General features: G+C 46.0%; 2 protein-coding genes across 3 annotated transcripts; one reads left to right on the forward strand and one right to left on the reverse strand.

Annotated features, from left to right (window-relative positions):
- Nucleotides 1-175: 175 nt before the first annotated feature.
- Nucleotides 176-11,354, reverse strand: dnttip2 (deoxynucleotidyltransferase, terminal, interacting protein 2). 2 transcript variants are annotated; one of them, XM_084445083.1, is made up of 7 exons: nt 11,238-11,354; nt 5,557-7,784; nt 5,027-5,195; nt 4,630-4,725; nt 3,676-3,840; nt 2,531-2,640; nt 176-1,610 (listed from the first exon to the last, which is right to left on the reverse strand). In XM_084445083.1, the coding sequence occupies exons 2-7, from the start codon at nt 7,554-7,556 to the stop codon at nt 1,514-1,516; spliced, it is 2,637 nt and encodes an 878-aa protein (XP_084301209.1). In that variant the 5' UTR covers nt 7,557-7,784; nt 11,238-11,354; the 3' UTR covers nt 176-1,513. The 2 variants fall into 2 exon arrangements, with proteins under 2 accessions (XP_084301209.1, XP_084301208.1); XM_084445082.1 differs by lacking the exon at nt 11,238-11,354 and adding an exon at nt 8,567-8,656.
- gclm (glutamate-cysteine ligase, modifier subunit) lies at nt 9,572-20,335 on the forward strand. Its single transcript, XM_084445085.1, has 7 exons — nt 9,572-9,755; nt 13,886-13,951; nt 15,336-15,420; nt 15,532-15,588; nt 16,764-16,966; nt 17,086-17,200; nt 18,466-20,335. The coding sequence occupies exons 1-7, from the start codon at nt 9,633-9,635 to the stop codon at nt 18,633-18,635; spliced, it is 819 nt and encodes a 272-aa protein (XP_084301211.1). The 5' UTR covers nt 9,572-9,632; the 3' UTR covers nt 18,636-20,335.
- The last annotated feature ends 1,405 nt before the right edge of the window (nt 20,336-21,740 follow it).

Genomic DNA, 21,740 nt, shown 5'->3' on the forward strand with positions numbered 1-21,740 from the left:
TGGAGAGAGAGAGAGAAAGGTGGATGAAGAGAGGCATGGAGAGATAGAGAGAGAGGTGGATGAAGAGAGGCATGGGGAGATAGAGAGAAAGGTGGATGAAGAGAGGCATGGAGAGGTAGAGAGAGAAAGGTGGATGAAGAGAGGCATGGAGAGATAGAGAGAGAGGTGGATGAAGAGAGGCATGGGGAGATAGAAAGGTGGATGAAGAGAGGCATGGAGAGGTAGAGAGAAAGGTGGATGAAGAGAGGCATGGAGAGATAGAGAGAGGTGGATGAAGAGAGGCATGGGGAGATAGAGAGAGAAAGGTGGATGAAGAGAGGCATGGAGAGGTAGATGTTTTGAAATTCTTTATTAGGATATATACCCTTGAGATGTGCCATCTCGTTTTCAAGAGGGTCCTCGATGACAATAACTACAACACAAATAGACAAAGGCTTTCTTACCTATTGAAAAATCCAGACATGGAAAGTCAAGGGATTTCATCGTTTTTTGGGCCAAGTCATGGAATATCAGGGAATTTTGTTTGTAGCATATTTACATTTTAGTTGTCATTTATCAAAATGTAATATTTTCCATTCAGTATTTTTCATTATATGTGAGGGTAATTGAAATGTGTATATTTAAACTACAGCCAATGTTACTGTCTTCTTGTAACAAGAGTTTCATACATTGTACAGTGATGCTATAAAAGGACAGCCAAGAACAAATTGACTATCGTAGTCTGTTGTAAAATATAGGCAGCCTGATAAACATCAGCATAATCCAGTATTGGTTAATAGTTAAAGTATAATTGCTATCTGTTAAGTACCTAGTGCCACTTTTGATTATTGTATAATGTACCTAAACAACGTTATTTGTTGGGTAATCAGACTTAACAGTTTTTGAAGAATCCATGTATTACTACTGCATGTATTACTGTTAGTGCACTAATCAATCTTTATTAAAATGTATACATTTTTATTCTGATTTATTTTCTACTGTCATTTAACTGCCTAAGTATTTGTTGGAAGATGCAGACGAATAAATGTAATTTGACTCATCCACTCTGTGTTGACTCTTGAACCTCTGATTAGTGACTTCATATTCTAGTACTGTACTGTTAGTATAGTATAGCAGAACTTTGATCACGAGTATCCCCCATGAAGATCACTAGTTGAAACCAGTTTGTTTATTGAACATGTTTCGAGTTGAACTGGACATTTCTGCTCTTTACAAAATATAAAGCTTCTCTAACCAGGAACTCATGAGGGCCTGTATTAATGTTGTGATTTCACATAACTTCTATTAAAAAAAACTCTCTTAATTGATTTCAGCTAAATCTCTTACATTATAAAGGTCTTACATCATCCCCCTTAGTCCAAAAGCTTTACATCAGGGATAAAGCTTCTTGGGTTTATTTTCTTAAACAATGTCAGAATGATCACGGCACCACCTCATAGGTACGACAGTCTTAGATTAGCTCTTACGATCTTTATTACTTGAATGTTATTACATCTGTGGTTCAGGTTGCTTCTCATTTCCTGTGGAAGGTGCTCTTCTTGCGGTTCTTCCTGCCTGCTCCTGCGGCTGCCTTCTCAGTCATGATCTGCTGGTACTTCTTCTTGTTGTTGCTGGAGAGATAAAGGGGAAGCAGAGATGATTGACATGCGGGGAGGATCTGTAGCCATTCAAACAGAAGGGACAGACATTCCTTCATCACATCCTGACTGAGGAAGGATGTGTCTAGAGTAGTGAGGAGGGGGAGGAGGGATGTGTTGAGTACTGAGGAGGGGGAGGAGGGATGTGTTGAGTAGTGAGGAGGGGGAGGAGGGATGTGTTGAGTAGTGAGGAGGGGGAGGAGGGATGTGTTGAGTACTGAGGGGGAGGAGGGATGTGTTGAGTACTGAGGAGGGGGAGGAGGGATGTGTTGAGGAGGGGGAGGAGGGATGTGTTGAGTACTGAGGAGGGGGAGGAGGGATGTGTTGAGGAGGGGGAGGAGGGATGTGTTGAGTAGTGAGGAGGGGGAGGAGGGATGTGTTGAGTACTGAGAAGGGGGAGGAGGGATGTGTTGAGTACTGAGGAGGGGGAGGAGGGATGTGTTGAGGAGGGGGAGGAGGGATGTGTTGAGGAGGGGGAGGAGGGATGTGTTGAGTACTGAGGAGGGGGAGGAGGGATGTGTTGAGTACTGAGGGGGAGGAGGGATGTGTTGAGTACTGAGGAGGAGGGATGTGTTGAGTACTGAGGAGGGGGGAGGAGGGATGTGTTGAGTACTGAGGAGGAGGGATGTGTTGAGTACTGAGGAGGGGGGAGGAGGGATGTGTTGAGTACTGAGGAGGGGGAGGAGGGATGTGTAGAGTAGTGAGGAGGGGGAGGAGGGATGTGTTGAGTACTGAGGGGGAGGAAGGATGTGTAGAGTAGTGAGGAGGGGGAGGAGGGATGTGTTGAGTACTGAGGGGGAGGAGGGATGTGTAGAGTAGTGAGGAGGGGGAGGAGGGATGTGTTGAGTACTGAGGAGGGATGTGTTGAGTACTGAGGCGCAGCATGAACGTACTGTCTGAACTCTGCATCAACCAGCAGCTCCTCCACCATGGTCCTCTTCCTCTCCTTCTTGGGCACGCGGGAGTGATAGAAGTCCACTGGGCTGTCCACCACCGTCCCCATCTGCAGGATACAGGCGGACAGACACACACACACACACACACACACACACACACACACACACACACACACACACACACACACACAGACGCTCTTAGTACGGCTGCACCATTATGATGATTTAAAAAAAAAAAAAAAAAATTAAACAGTTTTATTTGTAGATATTTTGGGGGTATTTCTGCTTTGTGTTTTGGATAGGACAGTGTAAGGATAGACGGGAAAGGTGTGAGGGAGAGGGGGGACATGCAGCGAAGGGCCCGGGCCAGATTCAAACCCGCGCCGCTGCGGTGAGGACTAGCCTTTTACAAGGTAAGCGCTATAACCTGATGAGCCACCCACTGGCCCACGATTATGACTAATTAATACTGTGATTATTTTGCCTGATATTGTAACCATAATTTCAATGTGATTAACTGTGGTGCCACCTAAAAAAAAAAGTGATTCACGCTGCAACAATTGTTCTACACTGTGCACAGTATCTGTGCTTCAAGGTCCACTGACAGATTTTTGTGCTAAAATCAGCATTCGAATCTATCCATAATCGCCCTCGTCATGAACGACCTGACGTAAAATAGGTTTCAGCCTTATGAATTGTGAAACCCAACGAGTACCCCCAAAGGTTCCTAGTTCGTGGGGAAAATCACCACAGTCTGAAAGCGCCTAATGATGAATACACAAGTAGTTGTGCAGCCCTAGCTCTTAAACACACCAATGATGCTTCCTGGGTCAAATCCAGGATGTTTTGGTAGTCCAACATCATACACCCTCAGACCATCCAGACAAAGGCTAATCAGACCATGATACCAAGATCTGTTACTGAGGTGCCGGTTTCCCAGACACAGATTAAGCCCAGTTTGGACTCTCAGGGACTAAACTTAATCTGCATCTGGGAAACCAGACAGTGTATTATAGCTCCTGACACCAACTGATACACAGGAAGACAAGACAACTGTTTGTTGGGTTGATAGCAGGGGCACTAAACCTAGCAGAGGAGATGAGAACAGCACCGCAGGGAGGGGGGCTCAGATGACCTCTGACCTGGAAATACTTGGGGAAGCCATCTCGGTCGTTCTTCTTGTAGAACCTCTTGGGGTTCATGGCCGAGCGCATCTTCAGGGCCTTCAGGTCTCTCTTCAGCTCTTCGGTCATCTCTGGAGCCCTCATGTTGAACCAGCCGTCTCCCGTGGTCGCCTTCCTCTCCTCCTGGGACGGCCGGATCACAGGACACACGGGTTGTATGAAGCAAGGTTATTATAGTTAACGAAAACTAACTAAAAAATGAAAACTAGGTGTGAAAAAACTTTTTAGTTAACTGAAATTAAAATAAAAACTAGACTTTACAAAAAAAAAACGATAACTAAAACTGTATTGTGTTTACAAAACTAACTAAAATAAACAAATTATTGAGATAATGTCCTTAGTTTTAGTCTTTTTCATTTCATACATAAGCCTAGTATTTTGGGTGGTTATGAAATCTATCCTTTTTTTTTTTTGCTGTGCCCCCGCGCAGAAGTAACGTGACGTGCGCCAGATGGTTTGTTTCACATGGAGTGAAACAACGTGAGTAAGGATGGTCTCACGAGGCTAGCGCAGAAGAGAAAAATAAATAAAACTAATACTGAAACTAATAAAAACTAAACTAAAACTAAGCATTTTCAAAAAATAAAAACTAAACTAAACTAGCAAACCTGCTTTAAAACTAATCAAAACTAAACTGAAATTGAAAACAAAAAGTTAAAACGATATAAAAATAAAAACTAATGAAAAAAGAAAAACTATTATAACCTTGGTATGAAGCACATGAGTAACATCGTACAACCCACCACACGCACATCTGTCCTGCCTTTAACATTTGAATTATGGTATGCCACTCAAATGCAGGCATGAAACAAGATTGAGCAGTGATGCCTTCAATGATAACTTCATATGTGGCCTCTACTTCGTTTCCCACTGTCGAGAAGTGATGTCCATCCAAACGGACTTGAGACTCACCTTGCGTTTCTGCTTCAGCACTTGCTTAGACTCTCTGTATGGAGGAACCGCCTCCTTCTTCTCAAACTCTGGGCCAATCACACTTCTCTTCATCACCTGACCGCACAGGAAGAGGCATCACATCACATTGACTAGATCTCATTCTTAATCAAATCCTTTGACTTTCTTCCTCTGAGATGTTCAGTCTATATGGGCTGAATTTAAATAAATTAAAATATCAATGTTTATTTTTTAAATAAAAACAGGATATGTTTTTATTTAAAAACCACAACAGGTTTTGAGAACAAATTTAAAGACGCTCGTTGGGTTGAGTTCACCCATCCTCCCATAGCTATGGTGCTCCTTCCTCGTCCAGCCCACAGCTGTCCCTCAGGGGGGAGTATGAAGAGCAGCTCACCTCCTCCACGATCGTCTGCTCCTTCTGTTGTCGGAGGGAGATGCTGGAGGCACTCTTTGATTGGCCGCTGCTGGAGACACTCTTTGGTTGGCCGCCACCGAAGCTGATGTACAAACCCCCCAGATCTCTGGCCCTGAGACCCGGGTCAATACGACTGGACAGCCCTGCCCTGGACACACGCACACATACAGGACACATATGTACACTATACGGACAAACGTATTGGGACACCTACACATTACACCAACAGGAGCTTTTATGACATCCCATTCTAAATTCATAGGCATTGATATGGAGTTGATCCCACCCTTTGCAGCTATAACAGCTTCCACTCTTCTGGGAAGGCTTTCTACAAGATTTTGGAGTGGGAGTGTCTGTGGGAATTTTTGCCCATTCATCCAGAAGAGCATTTGTGAGGTCAGACACTGATCTTGTCCATATAGTGTATGTATAAATCAAATGGTCATGGGAAAGTTTCAAAAAGCAAACATTTACTGAGGATGAGACATTGGCCAAGAACAAATACTTACATAGCTGGGTTTTTACTGGTGAAGAGTGCGTTATCATCGTCATCTTCTTCATCATCATCCTCTTCATCCATAAACTCCTCCTTGTCCTGCTCCTCAGCGGTAGGGCCGCCCGCCTCCTCCCGGGTCTCCTGGTAGTACCCCTCTCCCAGACGCAGGCCCGGCCGGGTGTCAATAACAAACACACCCTCTGAGACCGGCTGGCTCTGGGACGGACCCGCCTGCTCTTCATCTACATAAACCACATCATCATCATCCTCCTCCTCTTCTCCACAGCCATCCTCTTCTTCTTCATCATCCTCCTCCTCACTGCTCTCCAGCAGACTGACCACCCCAGGCTTCTGGATAATGATTGAGCCTCGGGGCTCCTCCTCCGGGGATGTGACCTCTGACACCTCAACCGTGACCCGTTGGCTGGAGGTCACCTGGATAGACCCTGCCAGGTTGGGCTCCAGGGGGCTGAGACGGGGCGGGGCATCTGGACCTGCCCAGCCAGCCTCCTGCACTGGAGCGCTCACCATCTCCTCCTCTTCATCATCATCATCCTCTACCACAACCACCTCCCTCTCCTCCCCCTCACTCAAAACAAGCCGGCGCTCCTCTCCCTTCTCTGCCGGGCTGTCTGGATGAGAGGTGTCCATGGCAACCATGTCCATGGCTGCTGCCTCCTCCTCTTTGTCAGCTACAGAGCTTTCACACACTATCACTTTGTCAGTTTTACCGGGAGAAAGCTCTGATTCAGCTGCGGCTTCCGACTCCTGCATCATCATCTCTCCTGAGGCGTCGGCCTCAGGCGACTGCCCCCTCTGCTGGGCAGCGGCCATCACTGCATCTTCGCACACTGCCTCAGTGCTACCAGACATACTCGCCGGGACTGGAGGACTAACGGAGATTTCGCCGTCCACTGGGGTCGTCTTCTCCTCGTCCGCCGGGGGCGTCTTCTCCTCGTCCGCCGGGGTGCTCTCCAGAAGCATGACGTCATCGACGTCAACATCCTCACGGACCTCATCGACGGGGTCGGGGCTAGGGGTCGGGGTTGTGTTCTCCACCCCTGTGTCGCCCGCTGCTGTTGCGTCAGGCAGTTCTCCGGTCACCTCCGCCATTCCCGACTCGATCACGTTCCCTCTCCGGCTCTCCTCGAACGCTCGCTCCGGGCTGACCTCCTGACTGACCTCCGGTTCACCCTGTTCTGTGAGGTACAAGGTCGTCACGTCCGCTCCCTCCTCCTCCATGGTCAGCGTCCTATCCTCCTCGGCACCGTCCATGGCGTCCAACCTAGAGTCCTCCAACGCACTCTGCTCCACCGCCCCTGCAGACCTGCTGCTGCTCCAGGAGCCGGTCCTGCTGGAGCAAGGGGTGCCCTTCCCTCTGGGGCTGCCCGTCAGCTCCGACACAGAGTCCGTCGGCTCAGGACATGCGCGCCCGGACGGGGCCCGCTTGCGAGGGTGCCTCCCGCGGGCTACGCCAGGCCCAGACTCAAAGCCCTCCGCGTCCCCGCTGGCGTTGGAGGCGGCGTCGACGGCCCTCCCTCTGCTAGCCCTGGTCCTTCGGCTGGGGGAACTCTCCGAAGTCTCCTCCTCCTCCAGGTGCATGGGGATGGGCTTGGCGGAGCGGCCTCTCCTGCCTCTGCTTGGTCTGTCCGTGGAGGCGGCGTTGGGCGCCCGGCTGGCCGAAATGCTAGAGGCGCAGCTGTCCGCCTCCGACAGCTCCTCGGCGTCCTCGGGGCAGCGTGCGGCGGCATGCCGGGAAAGTATGCTTTTCCGGAGGCTCCGGGTCACCCTCTGGGTCTCCGGCGGCCCCGAGCCGCACGACTCCGCCTCCGACGTGGGCTGGCAAGGCTCATCCAGTTGGTCGGAGTCCGTGGCGACCGTCGCGGTCCTCCTGACGCTGCGGCGTGTGATTGGTCCTCTCGACGCCGCCTCGGGGATCCCCTCCCCCTGATTGGCCAAGCTCCCTGCAGCTTTCCTCCGCCCCCTCACGTTCGGCTGGTCCGCATCTGACATCACGGAACAGCTCGACTCGGATTCAGAGACGTCGGCCTCGTGGGTGGAGGTCAGCGAGTGGGCAGGGTCAGGGCAGAGCCTGGACGCCCTCGTCCTCCTCCCTGTCTGGTCCTGGGGGGCTTCGGGGGGGCAGGACTCGTCAGCGTCTACCTCTGGCTGGGTGGGCAGGGTAGGAGTCTCCGGTCTGTCCGTCGCCCCCCTGGTCCTCCTGGAGCTGGATGGGGTGGCCTGAGTGGGGAGAGTCAGGTCAGTGTCAGTATGATACTCTAGATAGCTCCTGACTTTATATTCCTGCTGACGTGTGTAGCTTCCTCTTGTGTTATTCAATCTCAGGAATATTCACATAATCAGCAGCCTTAGAGTAGCCCATGACTGGGAACACAGTGGACCTGTTTCGGGGCTCACTAATACACACACAACCGCACTTTAAGGTCCTATTGAGAAAGAGCACAAGTTCAGTCCTCTGTGTCCAAACAAAGGCATAACTGACATCAATATAAATGTCCAGTGCTTGCTATGGGCGTAAACTCACATTGCACCAGGGTGTCTTGCATCCTAAACGACAATAAACATATTTTTGCCAAACAATTTGTCATCGGTCCAAACACCACCAGCTCTCAAACCTGTTTTGCTCTGCGTGACCATCTCTTTTGTTTGTTTGTTTGTTTTATGCGTGTGCATCTCTTCTGCTCCTTTACCAGGAACACGCGGCCTGACGCGTCACCAACTGAGATTGCAGTTTGGGGACCGATAATAAGTTAATTGCAAGCAAACGTTTATCGTAGTTTAAGGCGCAAGAGACCTGCACAAACAAAACTCATTTCACACACAATATTGTTGTAGTCCGACTCTTCAACAAACTAACTTAGCAGAAAGAAGAGCCACGTGACGTGAGGAGGAGCAACTAGGCAGCTGCTCAGAAGAGGACCGGCTTGGCCGCCGCGGATTCAGATCAACTGACTCACTTCTACACGTATTAACTGTATTGTCAGCTCATATTGACAACTAACCGTGACTCCGGACGATTCGTCGTTGTTTGTTTTACTTGGGGAGCACACCCGCACTCCTCTCCTGGTGGCTACCATCTTGCCTTCGGTGTATCCGTCTGTCACTTCCGGCACGAACACGTGTTCAAAAAGTCTGCGAGATTCGACCAATCGATGTTTCCAGTTGCGCAGCCTCGCACGGACAGACCACAGGGACGATTACCGACCGTGTTGAAGATGAAGCACAGACAAGCGGATATGTATTTGTTTACATTACCCAATTAATAATAACATGCCATATGTGAAGACTTTTCTCTTTACGGGTAAAACAGTAAATGTAAGGACCAATGCTATCTTATCAATCTTATTATTATCCTCAAATCTCATATTCACAAATTTTATTTCACAAAAAAGAACCCCTCCATGCGTTGTCTTTGTAAAGGAAACTGGGCAATATTTTAAATCTATTGTTTTTTCTACTAATATAAAAGCTGAAAGTGAAATCTTTAAGAAATTGTCTTAACTAGATTTGTCAATATCCCCTGATGTAGCCTATATGTAGAAGCCATTTCACAGATTTATTATTATTAGTTGTTTTGTTTATGGTCTTTGATTATGCATTTGATTATCCTCAACAGTAGTTATTGTTTTCTATATGTTGTTTATTATTGTGGGGCACTAGGGGGCACATCTTACACAGGTAGTCTGGTTATCTGTATATAGGTAGACTACCACACTATCAGTCTTACAAACTCATCATCACCAGACTCCCATTGTGGGAAGCAGAACTCCAGGCCACATTTTGGGTGCAACAAATCAGCCTCGTTACGATATTAAGTGAGTGACAGCTCCGGTTCCAGTGTAGTAGGATCAAATAAACCACACATGCATGTACAGTATATGCAAGTCATTCTGACTGGACATTACACAGAGAGGGCGTCTCAGCACAGAGATCACTCTTCCCTGGAGATCATCTAGATAGAGAGAGATCATCTGCAGTAGTAAGTGTTTAAATTGAAGAGGCTAAGGTTAGTCCAGCTTGCTCCTTCTGCTCTGTGTTTGAGAGAGACCCACATTTAGAGAAACCCACATGGAGACCAGCAGCAGAGCCACCTCTCTCCTGACCCATGCGACCACTCTGAACCTGCACACCGGGAACCTAGTGAGTCGGAGTCGTCTGAAGAAGAAGTGTCCATCCTCACCCAGCGAGGAGGTGAGAGACAGTGAGCTAGCTGTGTATAGATGGTACATAGATGGTAGATAGAATAGGTATTTGCTGGGTATATCTCCGTCATGACAGGGACATATATGTGTAAAAGAACATTGTCTAACGTTAGCAATAACGTTATAGCTAGCTAGCACTCACTTTATCAGCTAGCCAGTTGCTTCAAGAGTGATAGGAGGCGAGCTTACACAGCTAGCACTACTTTATCTGTCTAGTTGCACTACCTTAGTTATCTGTCTAGTTGTTAGCACTACCTTAGTTATCTGTCTAGTTAGCACTACCTTAGTTATCTGTCTAGTAGCACTACCTTAGTTATCTGTCTAGTAGCACTACCTTAGTTATCTGTCTAGTTAGCACTACCTTAGTTATCTGTCTAGTAGCACTACCTTAGTTATCTGTCTAGTTACTAGTACTACCTTAGTTATCTGTCTAGTTAGCACTACCTTAGTTATCTGTCTAGTTGCTATAGCACTACCTTAGTTATCTGTCTAGTTACTAGCACTACCTTAGTTATCTGTCTAGTTACTAGCACTACCTTAGTTATCTGTCTAGTTAAGCACTACCTTAGTTATCTGTCTAGTTAGCACTACCTTAGTTATCTGTCTAGTTAAGCACTACCTTAGTTATCTGTCTAGTTAGCACTACCTTAGTTATCTGTCTAGTTACTAGCACTACCTTAGTTATCTGTCTAGTTACTAGCACTACCTTAGTTATCTGTCTAGTTAGCACTACCTTAGTTATCTGTCTAGTTGCTATAGCACTACCTTAGTTATCTGTCTAGTTGCTATAGCACTACCTTAGTTATCTGTCTAGTTAGCACTACCTTAGTTATCTGTCTAGTTGCTATAGCACTACCTTAGTTATCTGTCTAGTTGCTATAGCACTACCTTAGTTATCTGTCTAGTTGCACTACCTTAGTTATCTGTCTAGTTGCACTACCTTAGTTATCTGTCTAGTTACTAGCACTACCTTAGTTATCTGTCTAGTTAGCACTACCTTATCTGTCTAGTTAGCACTACCTTATCTGTCTAGTTAGCACTACCTTAGTTATCTGTCTAGTTCAGGGGTCTCAAACTCAAATTGGCTTGGGGCCACTGCTGGTATCGTCAACTCATAGGAGGGCCACTTCAATGTCAACTTCAACTACTACTAACTATAAGAAAGTGCAATTTTTCCTAAAATGTCATTTTTCATTTCCATAACTAGACTCACAACTCAGTCTCTAAATGTTGCAAGACTATTCCATAACTAACATTTTCATCATACAAATTCAAACCGGTTTCCATTCATTTTAATATATTTTAACATATAAATTAGTGCTGCAAATCATTTTTCCTGACTTTTATTTTATCTTGAATAGCCTACATTTGTACTTTATTCTGTTTTAGCTGCAAGATGCATCACTACTGTAAGCCTGCCCTGGACCTGTACTTGCATTTATTAAAGTTCAAGTTTGTTTCCATTTCTTACCAGACACTTGAATACATTTGTAGGCTACAACTCTGTTTCTTGCCAGACACTTATCTTGAAAGACTGCTGAGACATTAGCCCTCTCAGCTGTGTGGCTCGTTTTTTCCTCTGGTCTCCTTATGACACTCCATGTTTAGTAATGGATAGCTCTTGACATTATATTCCTTTAGAACGGCGACTTTGTTCTTGCATATCAAGCAGGTAGCATTTCCATTGGACACCACAAAAAATACTGCAATGTCCATATTTCTTGAAACTGTCTGTGTTCTTAACGTTAGTTAACCATGAAAACAGCCTCTCGGTGGCGAGCTGCATTCCGTTCATAGTTCATAGTGGTGTGTGGATTGATTGCACCTGTGACTCTGCAGCGTTCACCTCACGCGCTGCGCACAATAACAGCATTCCGCCCCACGTTTGAGCGACTTGAATTTACATTGTAGGCCTGCCTATCCTAGGCCCTACTGGCGCCGTTTACAATAAATTATTTTGCGGGCCAGATTACATTATATTTCTGACATCATGTCGCGGGCCGGTTGGAGTGTTGTGGCGGGCCGCAAATGGCCCGCGGGCCGCGAGTTTGAGACCCCTGGTCTAGTTGCTATAGCACTACCTTAGTTATCTGTCTAGTTGCTATAGCACTACCTTAGTTATCTGTCTAGTTGCTAGCACTACCTTAGTTATCTGTCTAGTTAGCACTACCTTAGTTATCTGTCTAGTTGCACTACCTTAGTTATCTGTCTAGTTAGCACTACCTTAGTTATCTGTCTAGTTAGCACTACCTTAGTTATCTGTCTAGCTGCTAGCACTACCTTAGTTATCTGTCTAGTTGCTATAGCACTACCTTAGTTATCTGTCTAGTTACTAGCACTACCTTAGTTATCTGTCTAGCTGCTAGCACTACCTTAGTTATCTGTCTAGTTGCACTACCTTAGTTATCTGTCTAGTTACTAGCACTACCTTAGTTATCTGTCTAGTTAGCACTACCTTAGTTATCTGTCTAGTTGCTATAGCACTACCTTAGTTATCTGTCTAGTTGCTAGCACTACCTTAGTTATCTGTCTAGTTACTAGCACTACCTTAGTTATCTGTCTAGCTGCTAGCACTACCTTAGTTATCTGTCTAGTTACTAGCACTACCTTAGTTATCTGTCTAGTTACTAGCACTACCTTAGTTATCTGTCTAGTTAGCACTACCTTAGTTATCTGTCTAGTTACTAGCACTACCTTAGTTATCTGTCTAGTTGCTAGCACTACCTTAGTTATCTGTCTAGTTGCTAGCACTACCTTAGTTATCTGTCTAGTTGCTAGCACTACCTTAGTTATCTGTCTAGCTGCACTACCTTAGTTATCTGTCTAGTTGCTATAGCACTACCTTAGTTATCTGTCTAGTTACTAGCACTACCTTAGTTATCTGTCTAGTTACTAGCACTACCTTAGTTATCTGTCTAGTTAGCACTACCTTAGTTATCTGTCTAGTTACTAGCACTACCTTAGTTATCTGTCTAGTTGCTAGCACTACCTTAGTTATCTGTCTAGTTGCTAGCACTACCTTAGTTATCTGTCTAGCTGCACTACCTTAGTTATCTGTCTAGTTGCTATAGCACTACCTTAGTTATCTGTCTAGTTGCTAGCACTACCTTAGTTATCTGTCTAGTTACTAGCACTACCTTAGTTATCTGTCTAGTTACTAGCACTACCTTAGTTATCTGTCTAGTTACTAGCACTACCTTAGTTATCTGTCTAGTAGCACTACCTTAGTTATCTGTCTAGTTGCTAGCACTACCTTAGTTATCTGTCTAGTTGCTAGCACTACCTTAGTTATCTGTCTAGTTGCTACTACCTTAGTTATCTGTCTAGTTGCTATAGCACTACCTTAGTTATCTGTCTAGCTGCTAGCACTACCTTAGTTATCTGTCTAGTTAGCACTACCTTAGTTATCTGTCTAGCTGCTAGCACTACCTTAGTTATCTGTCTAGTTGCTAGCACTACCTTAGTTATCTGTCTAGTTAAGCACTACCTTAGTTATCTGTCTAGTTGCTAGCACTACCTTAGTTATCTGTCTAGTTGCTAGCACTAGCTAGCTAGTTGGCTAATGTTAACTTTGAGATGCGCCCTTGATGGCTGTTAAATCATTCTATCCAGCTAAGCCACAATGTTAATATAACCCAGCTAAGCCACAATGTTAATATAACCCAGCTAAGCCACAATGTTAATATAACCCAGCTAAGCCACAATGTTAATATAACTAGCAAGTTAGCTAACGACAACATTTGACAACGTCTGCTTGTAAGCTACCTATATTCAAATTGGCTACGTTAGTGCTATAGCTACATTATTATTGTTGTTAATGTTGACATGTATGATATGAGAGAGGGAGTCAGTCCATCATTAGTCAGACAGACAGCTAGGGTAGCCTACACCTACATCTCTACACTGGAGCAGTTTTCTTTCCTTGTCCTCTCTTCCCTCACATGTCTACCTGCCTAGTGCTGTCAGTGCAGATAGGGTAAGGAGATTAGGCAAGGCCTGAACTTTTGTGATTTGATACTCGGTCAACCGTCAGTGCGTGCTGTTCCTGGTTACCAGAGTTGATCATAGCAGCTCAGGCAGCCATGGGTGTCCGTTTACAAGCTGATTGTTCTGCTGCAGCTCCAGGACTGTATCCGAGCCACACTGAGCGAGTGGTTCAGCACCACGCCACCACCTGAGGACACGGTGAGACACACCTGCTATCCCTCACACATCCCCTCACCCCTTCACACCTACCATCCCCTCACCCCTTCACACCTACCATCCCCTCACCCCTTCACACCTACCATCCCCTCACCCCTTCACACACCTACCATCCCCTCACCCCTTCACACACCTGCTATCCCTCACACAGCTACATCCCCTCACCCCTTCACACCTACCATCCCCTCACCCCTTCACACACCTACCATCCCTTCACACAGCTACTATCCCCTCACCCCTTCACACACCTACCATCCCCTCACCCCTTCACACACATACCATCCCTCACCCCTTCACACATCTACCATCCCTTCACACACCTACTATCCCCTCACCCCTTCACACACCTACCATCCCCTCACCCCTTCACACAGCTACTATCCCCTCACCCCTTCACACACCTACTATCCCCTCACCCCTTCACACAGCTACTATCCCCTCACCCCTTCACACACCTACTATCCCCTCACCCCTTCATACACCTACCATCCCTCACCCCAGCCTATCAGGAAGTGGAGGTGATCCTTTCGACTTCAGCCTGTCCCATCCTCTTAGATCTAGTGGTCTATCCCACCCGTAACAACATCTAGTGGTCTATGGGAGATGTAGGCGCTGAGGGGGAATCATCGCGGCTTACCAACTCACCCCACCCCCACACACCCCTGTACCAACTGCACACTGCTGGGAATTCCTGTGTGTTAGTTTAGTGACACACAGACCTGGCCGTCTCCCTCACCCCCCAGATCACAGCACCGGATCACCACTGAGGAGCTCATGTCTCCATGACCAATGATGATCTCCAAAAGGCCAACTCTGCTGTAACACTCCCATGGTCTCCCATATCCCAGCCCACTGTTTATAGCTAGTATCTGGAATCTACTATCTGGCGACATGTGAGCTGAAAGGACATGTAGTCTATCTTGCTGATATCCAAACAGGACCACGGTGGAAATAAGTCATTGACTTGACTGTGTATATCTCCAAGTTATTTATTATTATACTGTGGTTCCTTTTTTGGGTCTTGTGGGGGACTAACATATTTGTATGTGCTTTTAACTTTGAAATAAACCAAACCAAATATCGACCATATCTCAGAGTTGCAGTAGTGGGAGACTAGACAGCAGGGATGGGGCGTTCCAGGGCTGTGTGTGTTTGTGGAGCGAGAGCTGTGTAGCAGGATGAAAGAGAGAGCTGTCTGTCTGGATGTACATGCAGAGCTAGCTGCCAAAGGTCCCACAAACATGCAGATCTGCTGGAGAAGCAGGGGGCTCTGTCCTGCCCCAGCCCAGGGCTGTTTCTGCTGGGGTCAGCTAATCTGACCTGAATACCAGCATGCCTCCTCACTGGTGTTTGTTTTGTCCCTCAGGACCTCCCTGACACCCTGGACTGCTCCATCCCCCAGACTACAGATGCCATCACCCCAGAGGAGAGGGAGGAGCTCAAGGTTTCTGGTCAGTTCTGTCGGTTATGCCTGTTCTAACCTGCTGTAATCGGTTTCTCTGCCGATGGTATTTCCTCACGCCCCTATAAGCCTCTTGATGTAAAGTTCTCTTGTTTTCCAGTCAAGCTGTTTCTCTGCGAGTCGGAACCGTCCTCCATCCGAGCGGCGGTAGATATGGGTGAGTCAGACAGACAGACAGACCTGCTGGAGGCTCTGCTCTCCATACCTGACCTTCACCAGACCTCCTCTCCAACACACACACTCACGGCACGGTTCCCACGCGTCGTAGTGCAGTAGTGATGATTTGGGACCTTCACAGCTGTCAGTCAGCAGTATAGCGCACATATAGGTAGAACCCAAACTATATACTCTAGTCCCCAAATAGGCCTGTCGGTAGGGCTGGTCAGAATGTAATTTTTTAGGGTTCAAAAATGTGTTGGTGTTCGCGAACGAAGCTCCAAATGTTTGTTCTCAAAGAGAGAGAGAAAAAAAATGCAGCTTATAACATTGTATTGGCGACATTGTATAGATAATCAACCTCAGCACGATACAATCCGACACTGTCGGTCATGCCGGTGTCGCATATAGTAGAATAAACATGTTTATTAATGTAGGCTACGTCTGAATAACCCAAGAATGAAATGAGGACATTCCAACGAGTGTCGTGTGACATAGTCTTACCTAGACTATATCTTATCTCACTCTTGTGTGGTAAGAAGACCAGTTTGTCCGGGAGAAGGGAATTCCTCGTCTTGTTGACGATGTTATATCTAGTCTTGAATATTCACTCTTACTACATTAGTGAAGCATTTGTACAGCGAGTGACGCATGTTGCGCATGCTGTCTCTTTTTTTTTCTTTTTTTTATAATATGATGCGGTTATCTACGCTTAGTAGGTTAACCTATCCTGAAAAGAATAAACGGAATTCTGAACGGAGAAACACATTCTGTAAATTTTGAACTTTGAATGTCTAAATTTAGATTAAATTGTCAAAACGACAAACGATCCTTCAAGCCTTTGAACGTTTTGGTCCAGCCCTACCTGTCGGGTTATTTCATTTCATTACTAACTTGATCGACCATGCTATGGAAATATGTTTCATTGTAGCTATATGATGATAATATGGGTAAAAATTGTTTTGTTTGAGCAGTCTAGAAATTCATCATTCCTACCCCCTCCTGCTCTAGCATGAGGAGATAGGTAAAAATGTTCTTCTCTAGTCAGCTGTTACCTGGTCTACTCGTATCAGTGATTTCTCAAAGTAAGGAGGGAAGCTGGTAGTTTGGTATTGTGAGTGGGGTGAGTTGTGCCAGTTCCCCTTCCTTTTGACTTCCTGCTCCCGTCTCTACCAGCCTGCCAGACGCTGGCGGTGTCTCAGCTGGACTCGGTGATCATAGCGCCCCCTGGACTCCCGGAGGGGGACAGCCAGGTACTGAGCCACCTGCAGCCCAGCTGGGAGGAGCTGGAGGCACTGGTCAGGAGCCAGAAGATTGCTGCTATCGGTACGTCTGACCTGGACAAGGAGCTGCTGGAGCAACTCTATAACTGGGCACAGGTGAGGAGAGAGAGGTGTTTGTGTGTGTGTTTGTGTGTTTATTTGTGTACGTATATGGGTTGCAAATGTCTTTGTGCGTGTGTGTGTGCGTGTGTGTGTGCGTGTTTGTGTAACTCAAGGTGAAGCCCAGTAGTAACCAGGTGAACCTGGCCTCCTGCTGTGTGATGCCGCCTGACCTCACGGCCTTCGCCAAGGAGTTCGACATCCAGCTGCTCACACACAACGACCCCAAAGGTGAGGTATCACCGTACTAGACACACACACACACACCCCTACCTTACTTACACATGCACACCAGAGCATGTGAGCGGAGTAGAGCGGGTGGACTTTGAGTGGAGCGCAGACCGCGTTTTAAAAAAGTCTGAGCGTCTTCATTCTCTCCCGCTCCAATTCCGCTCCGCTCGCACCATAAGTTTGAATCCTGCCCGGTCCAGAAGGCACCTGGGTACTATACATACGTGAATCGTGTAGAACCGGAGAGTTTTTAAAAAGGGGGGGGGGTTCGCTGAGTAAGTGAGGGGAGAATGACTGCGAGTTCGCATTCTGTTTATGAGACGGTGTTCAGGCTAGTATCAACCTTATTGGATAGTGTAGTTTTAGTAATTCTGTGGCATTTCTATGGGCCAATCAGAACTTTTATCTCATCTGCTACGTGAGGTCTGCTTGAATTCGAGACACCTTCTAACACAGTGTGTGAGTGAGAGATGTAGGCTAGTGTGTCTCGTTGTGAAGGGGTTCTAACACAGTGTGTGAGTGAGAGATGTAGGCTAGTGTGTCTCGTTGTGAAGCGGCCATATCAGAATACCTGCTGCCTACACTTCAGAAATTGGAGACGCAACAGAGCGAGGGGAACTCTGGGTGAGCGATGAGGCAGCGAGGAGTGGAGTTCAGTCTCTCCTGGGAAAAAATACTAGTCCCGTGAGCGCGGAGTGGGATTTTTTTATATTTTTTTTATAAAGATATTTTTTAGGGCTTTTCAGCTTTAAAGGACAATGCTCATTTTTGACAACCTGGACCTTATTTATGACATATTATAAGACGTTTGACTCACCAAGGTCACTTTGGTGTAGTTTGGAGGCATGTAGAAGAAATGTAAAATGTAAAAAGCGTAGGCCTCTTGTAGTTTTTCACATGCCTCTGTAATATGATATTTAGAAACATCTTTAGACACGAAATAGCTTCCTCACTTGCTCCAGCACGCATGCGCACAGCGTGCTGGAGCAACGATTGCGCGCTGTGCGCATGCGTGCTGGAGCAAGTGGGGAAGCTATTTCGTTTCGAAAGACGTTTCGAAAGATCATATTACGGAGGCATGTGAACAACCACAACACTTACCCAGTGAGCTACCGGGGCGCCCGGAGTGGGATTTGTGTATCGCCCAACTTCGCTCAAATGCTCTGATCCATACACAAGGCTGTCCCCACAAAAGCCAGCCCTGGGTTTTGACATCGGACGTAGCTTCTCTTTGACTGACCAAATACCCCTCCCCCCCCCCCCAGAGCTGATGTCGGCGGCCAGCTTCCAGGAGGCGCTGCAGGAGAGCAGCCGGGACCTCCAGGTGGCGGACTGGCGTCTGGAGTGGGTGCTGCGCTACTCCATCATTGTGAAGAGCCGGGGCATCATCAAGGCCAAGGGCTACCTGGTCCACGCCCGGCGCCAGGGCCAGTAACCAGGGCCAGTAACCCGGCGGGTCGGGGAGCACAGCCTCCGAGACACAGACCGGACAGCGGCAGAGACAATCTCCTCCTCTTAACACACACACACACACACACACACACACACACACAAACATAAAGGAGATTGGAGCTAGGTGTTTTGCTGCTGTGTACTACTGGCATTATCACCTTCTCATAAGCGTTCACACACATCTCATCATGAAGACTAGGAGTTCACATACACATCCCATCATGAAGCCTGTGTGTGCATACATGTGTGTGTGTGTGTGTGTGTGGGGGGGGGAGTCAGTCAGTCAGTCAGTCAGTCAGTCAGTCAGTCAGTTTAGAAGTGTGATAAACCATGACCAATGCATTCATATTAGTCCAAACCACTGTGAGGAGGCCTTGTTTTAACATATATTCTGGTAGCTGAACTCCTCAGCGTTCCCCACTGTGAAGTGCCTCTTCCCCTCTGCTCCTCCTCTCTGTTTTAGATGCATCTGTGGGCATCTGGGATCTGCTGGGCAGTGTTGAGGAAATTGTACTGTATTATGTATGGCCACCAGAAGACGACAGCAACGCTAGGATGTATAGGTTTAGCATTTTAGTTGCATTTTAAGAAACTGCATTTTGTGATTTTAAGGGAAGACCCAAAATATTAATTTATAGGAATATAGACTATTCGCAGAGGAAAAAAAAAAAAGGCCTGTGCCACCAGAAGCCCAATAGTTGGCAGACCCATGAGTTCTTGTGGTAAGCTACGCCGACTACGTTGCTGCATGCTGCAGATCTCTCTGTGAATCCGAGATACTTCACACTAAAAAATGGTTTTCGGATCCTGCCCTATGATTGGTAGTGCCGAAATCCTGGCAACGCCAATCGGTAACGACCTTGGCGATCAGGCGCTCCCACCCAAGCTGGTCAGTTATTTCATCTTTATTCCATCAGATCAAGTCATTAAGAAGACATCATTATTTACAACGGCAGCCTGGAAAGCAACAAGAGCCATGTAAGGGAAATGGAGGTGGCTCGGTCCCGCCCATCTAACCTGGGCTAGCGGCTCTTTTCTGCCGGACTCAATACATATATAGTTTACCTATATAGAATCACTGCTCCGCCTAATGAAGTTACTACATATAGGCCAACATTGAAACATTAACTTAACGCTACATCACTGCTAGAAGTTTGCGGTTTGCATCCTATTGACGAACTGAAAGCATCTCCCTCATCTGTGTTTAAAATACTTGGTTCTCATTGCTGTTACGACCTTTCACTCTTTCAATTTGAACCCTAGACTCCCTGGGAAAACCAGCTGGTGGCTTATACTCTGTTATGTAGCATGCAGCAAAAATCTCATGTATTTAATAGTTTTACCCTTGAAGGCTATAAAATCATGTCTTTAATATGCCCCCCCCCCTCTAAATCTTTAAGAACTTGTTATAAAAAATGTTCTGTCCCTCAGCGGCCTGGATGGCGCCACATCCCCTTCCTGTGTGGCAATAATGAGAACCTCCATCACTTGTACTGGAATGACATCAGACGAGATCTACACCAAGACTTTTACTCCTATGCACATTATAGCACTGAAAAGCTTCAGTTTGGCAAGAAAATGGATAAACCTTTGAGAAGGCTGGAATAGGCTTTTGATAATAATCATGACTTTCCAGTCAGGGTCCAACATGATTATTGAGTTATCTCTTGTACTGTACAAATATATATTTAATGTCACCATTTTGATCTGTATATCATGTTCTAGATTTGGCTTTATTAAAAAGAGCAACCAATTGTTGATGTTTTTGGTGTTATTCGAGTACATTTGAAGAAAACGAAGGAATCTTCTCCTTCCTTGCCTCTATCCAGTGTAGTTACCATGAGGTACTGTGATATGACACCACATGGACCCGTTACCTTTGGGTCAGCTCTATATGCAGGCTGTGAGTGACCGGTAGGTCTTCAGGCAGTCTGGATAATACCTCTCCTGACCCCAGACACAGACATCGTGGTGGACAATGGCTTCCTCATAAGCGATCATGGTCTACTGACCAGCCTTTATCTCGTAAGAGGACCCAAATGCCTGAAGATGTCCGTGAGACCCAGTAAATCACTAGGTTCCGTGTGGAGAGGTGCTTTAGGAGGATGAAAGAGCCCAAAGAGATCGATAGTGATCCCCCCTCCATCACAGGGAGCATTGATCATCTCTTCAGCGTGGTCTGTCTACTGTACCAGAGTGGACCTCTGATGAAAGTATGCTGGGCAATGAAACTTAGGCATTTTGTAATGCACAAAATGTATGGTCACATTTTATGTCATTTTGTTCATGTCTTTTTTTAGGAATGTTATTTCTGTGAGAGGAAAATTCTAATATGAGCAGCAATGGGTCAATTGTTGCCTCTTGGTAAAAGGACAAGGCTTCTTTATAATATACTATTATTTTTTCTATTGTCAAAGCACTTTGAATTGCTCTTGTGTACGAAAGGTGCTATATAAATAAAAGTTGATTTGATACTTTGGCTATTTCAATGCTACCAGCAGGAGGCAGTGTGGCGCCTTTGCTGGACTCATCTGTTATCTCTGAGTGCTGGACGAAACTAAACTGAACACTGGTCGTCTTTCTTACTTATTTCTATGAAATCAAATCCCTTAATTTTTTACCGTAAAATATCATTAATTTATCCATTAATAATCAAATCAGTAAGGGATATTTAATGGGATTTCTAATATGAAATTGATGGATCGATTTGATTAATTAAGGTAAAAGTGCGCGTTTCACAGGACTTTTAAGGGGGGAAAACAAAGACAAAATCCATTAAAATGCAGAAACCCTTCCCTTAAATCCATACCTTAATAGTACCTTAATTCTTCATTTAAGGTACTTTTGTATGTATGGATTAAGGTAAAAGCAATGGGTTATAACCCTTAAAAATACCTTAAATGTTTAATAGGTTACTAATGGGGTTTTAAGGTAAGAAACAGGAATCCCTTAAAATATCATTAACTTGACTTTGACTTACCATTGAAAACATCACACCCATTAATTAACCCCTGGAAATCTTAATTGAACCCTTAATCCGTGTCTCACCCTTATCATCGTGATCATCATGTTTTACCGCTAGATTAAG

This window comes from Borostomias antarcticus (assembly GCF_949987555.1).
Source record: "Borostomias antarcticus genome assembly, chromosome: 10".
In the NCBI taxonomy this organism is placed as follows: domain Eukaryota; kingdom Metazoa; phylum Chordata; class Actinopteri; order Stomiiformes; family Stomiidae; genus Borostomias; species Borostomias antarcticus.

What these genes read in the sequence shown, in the direction of transcription:
- dnttip2 (XM_084445082.1), bottom strand. Translation starts at nt 8,641, where the DNA reads ATGGTAGCCACCAGGAGAGGAGTGCGGGTGTGCTCCCCAAGTAAAACA. An exon ending in ACCAGTAAAAACCCAGCTAT is followed by an intron (nt 5,196 to 5,556) that starts GTAAGTATTTGT and finishes GCGTGTGTCCAG; the next exon opens with GGCAGGGCTGTCCAGTCGTA. An exon ending in GCTTCCCCAAGTATTTCCAG is followed by an intron (nt 2,641 to 3,675) that starts GTCAGAGGTCAT and finishes TGTATCCTGCAG; the next exon opens with ATGGGGACGGTGGTGGACAG.
- gclm (XM_084445085.1), top strand. Translation starts at nt 9,633, where the DNA reads ATGGAGACCAGCAGCAGAGCCACCTCTCTCCTGACCCATGCGACCACT. An exon ending in CATCCTCACCCAGCGAGGAG is followed by an intron (nt 9,756 to 13,885) that starts GTGAGAGACAGT and finishes GTTCTGCTGCAG; the next exon opens with CTCCAGGACTGTATCCGAGC. An exon ending in AACTCTATAACTGGGCACAG is followed by an intron (nt 16,967 to 17,085) that starts GTGAGGAGAGAG and finishes GTGTAACTCAAG; the next exon opens with GTGAAGCCCAGTAGTAACCA.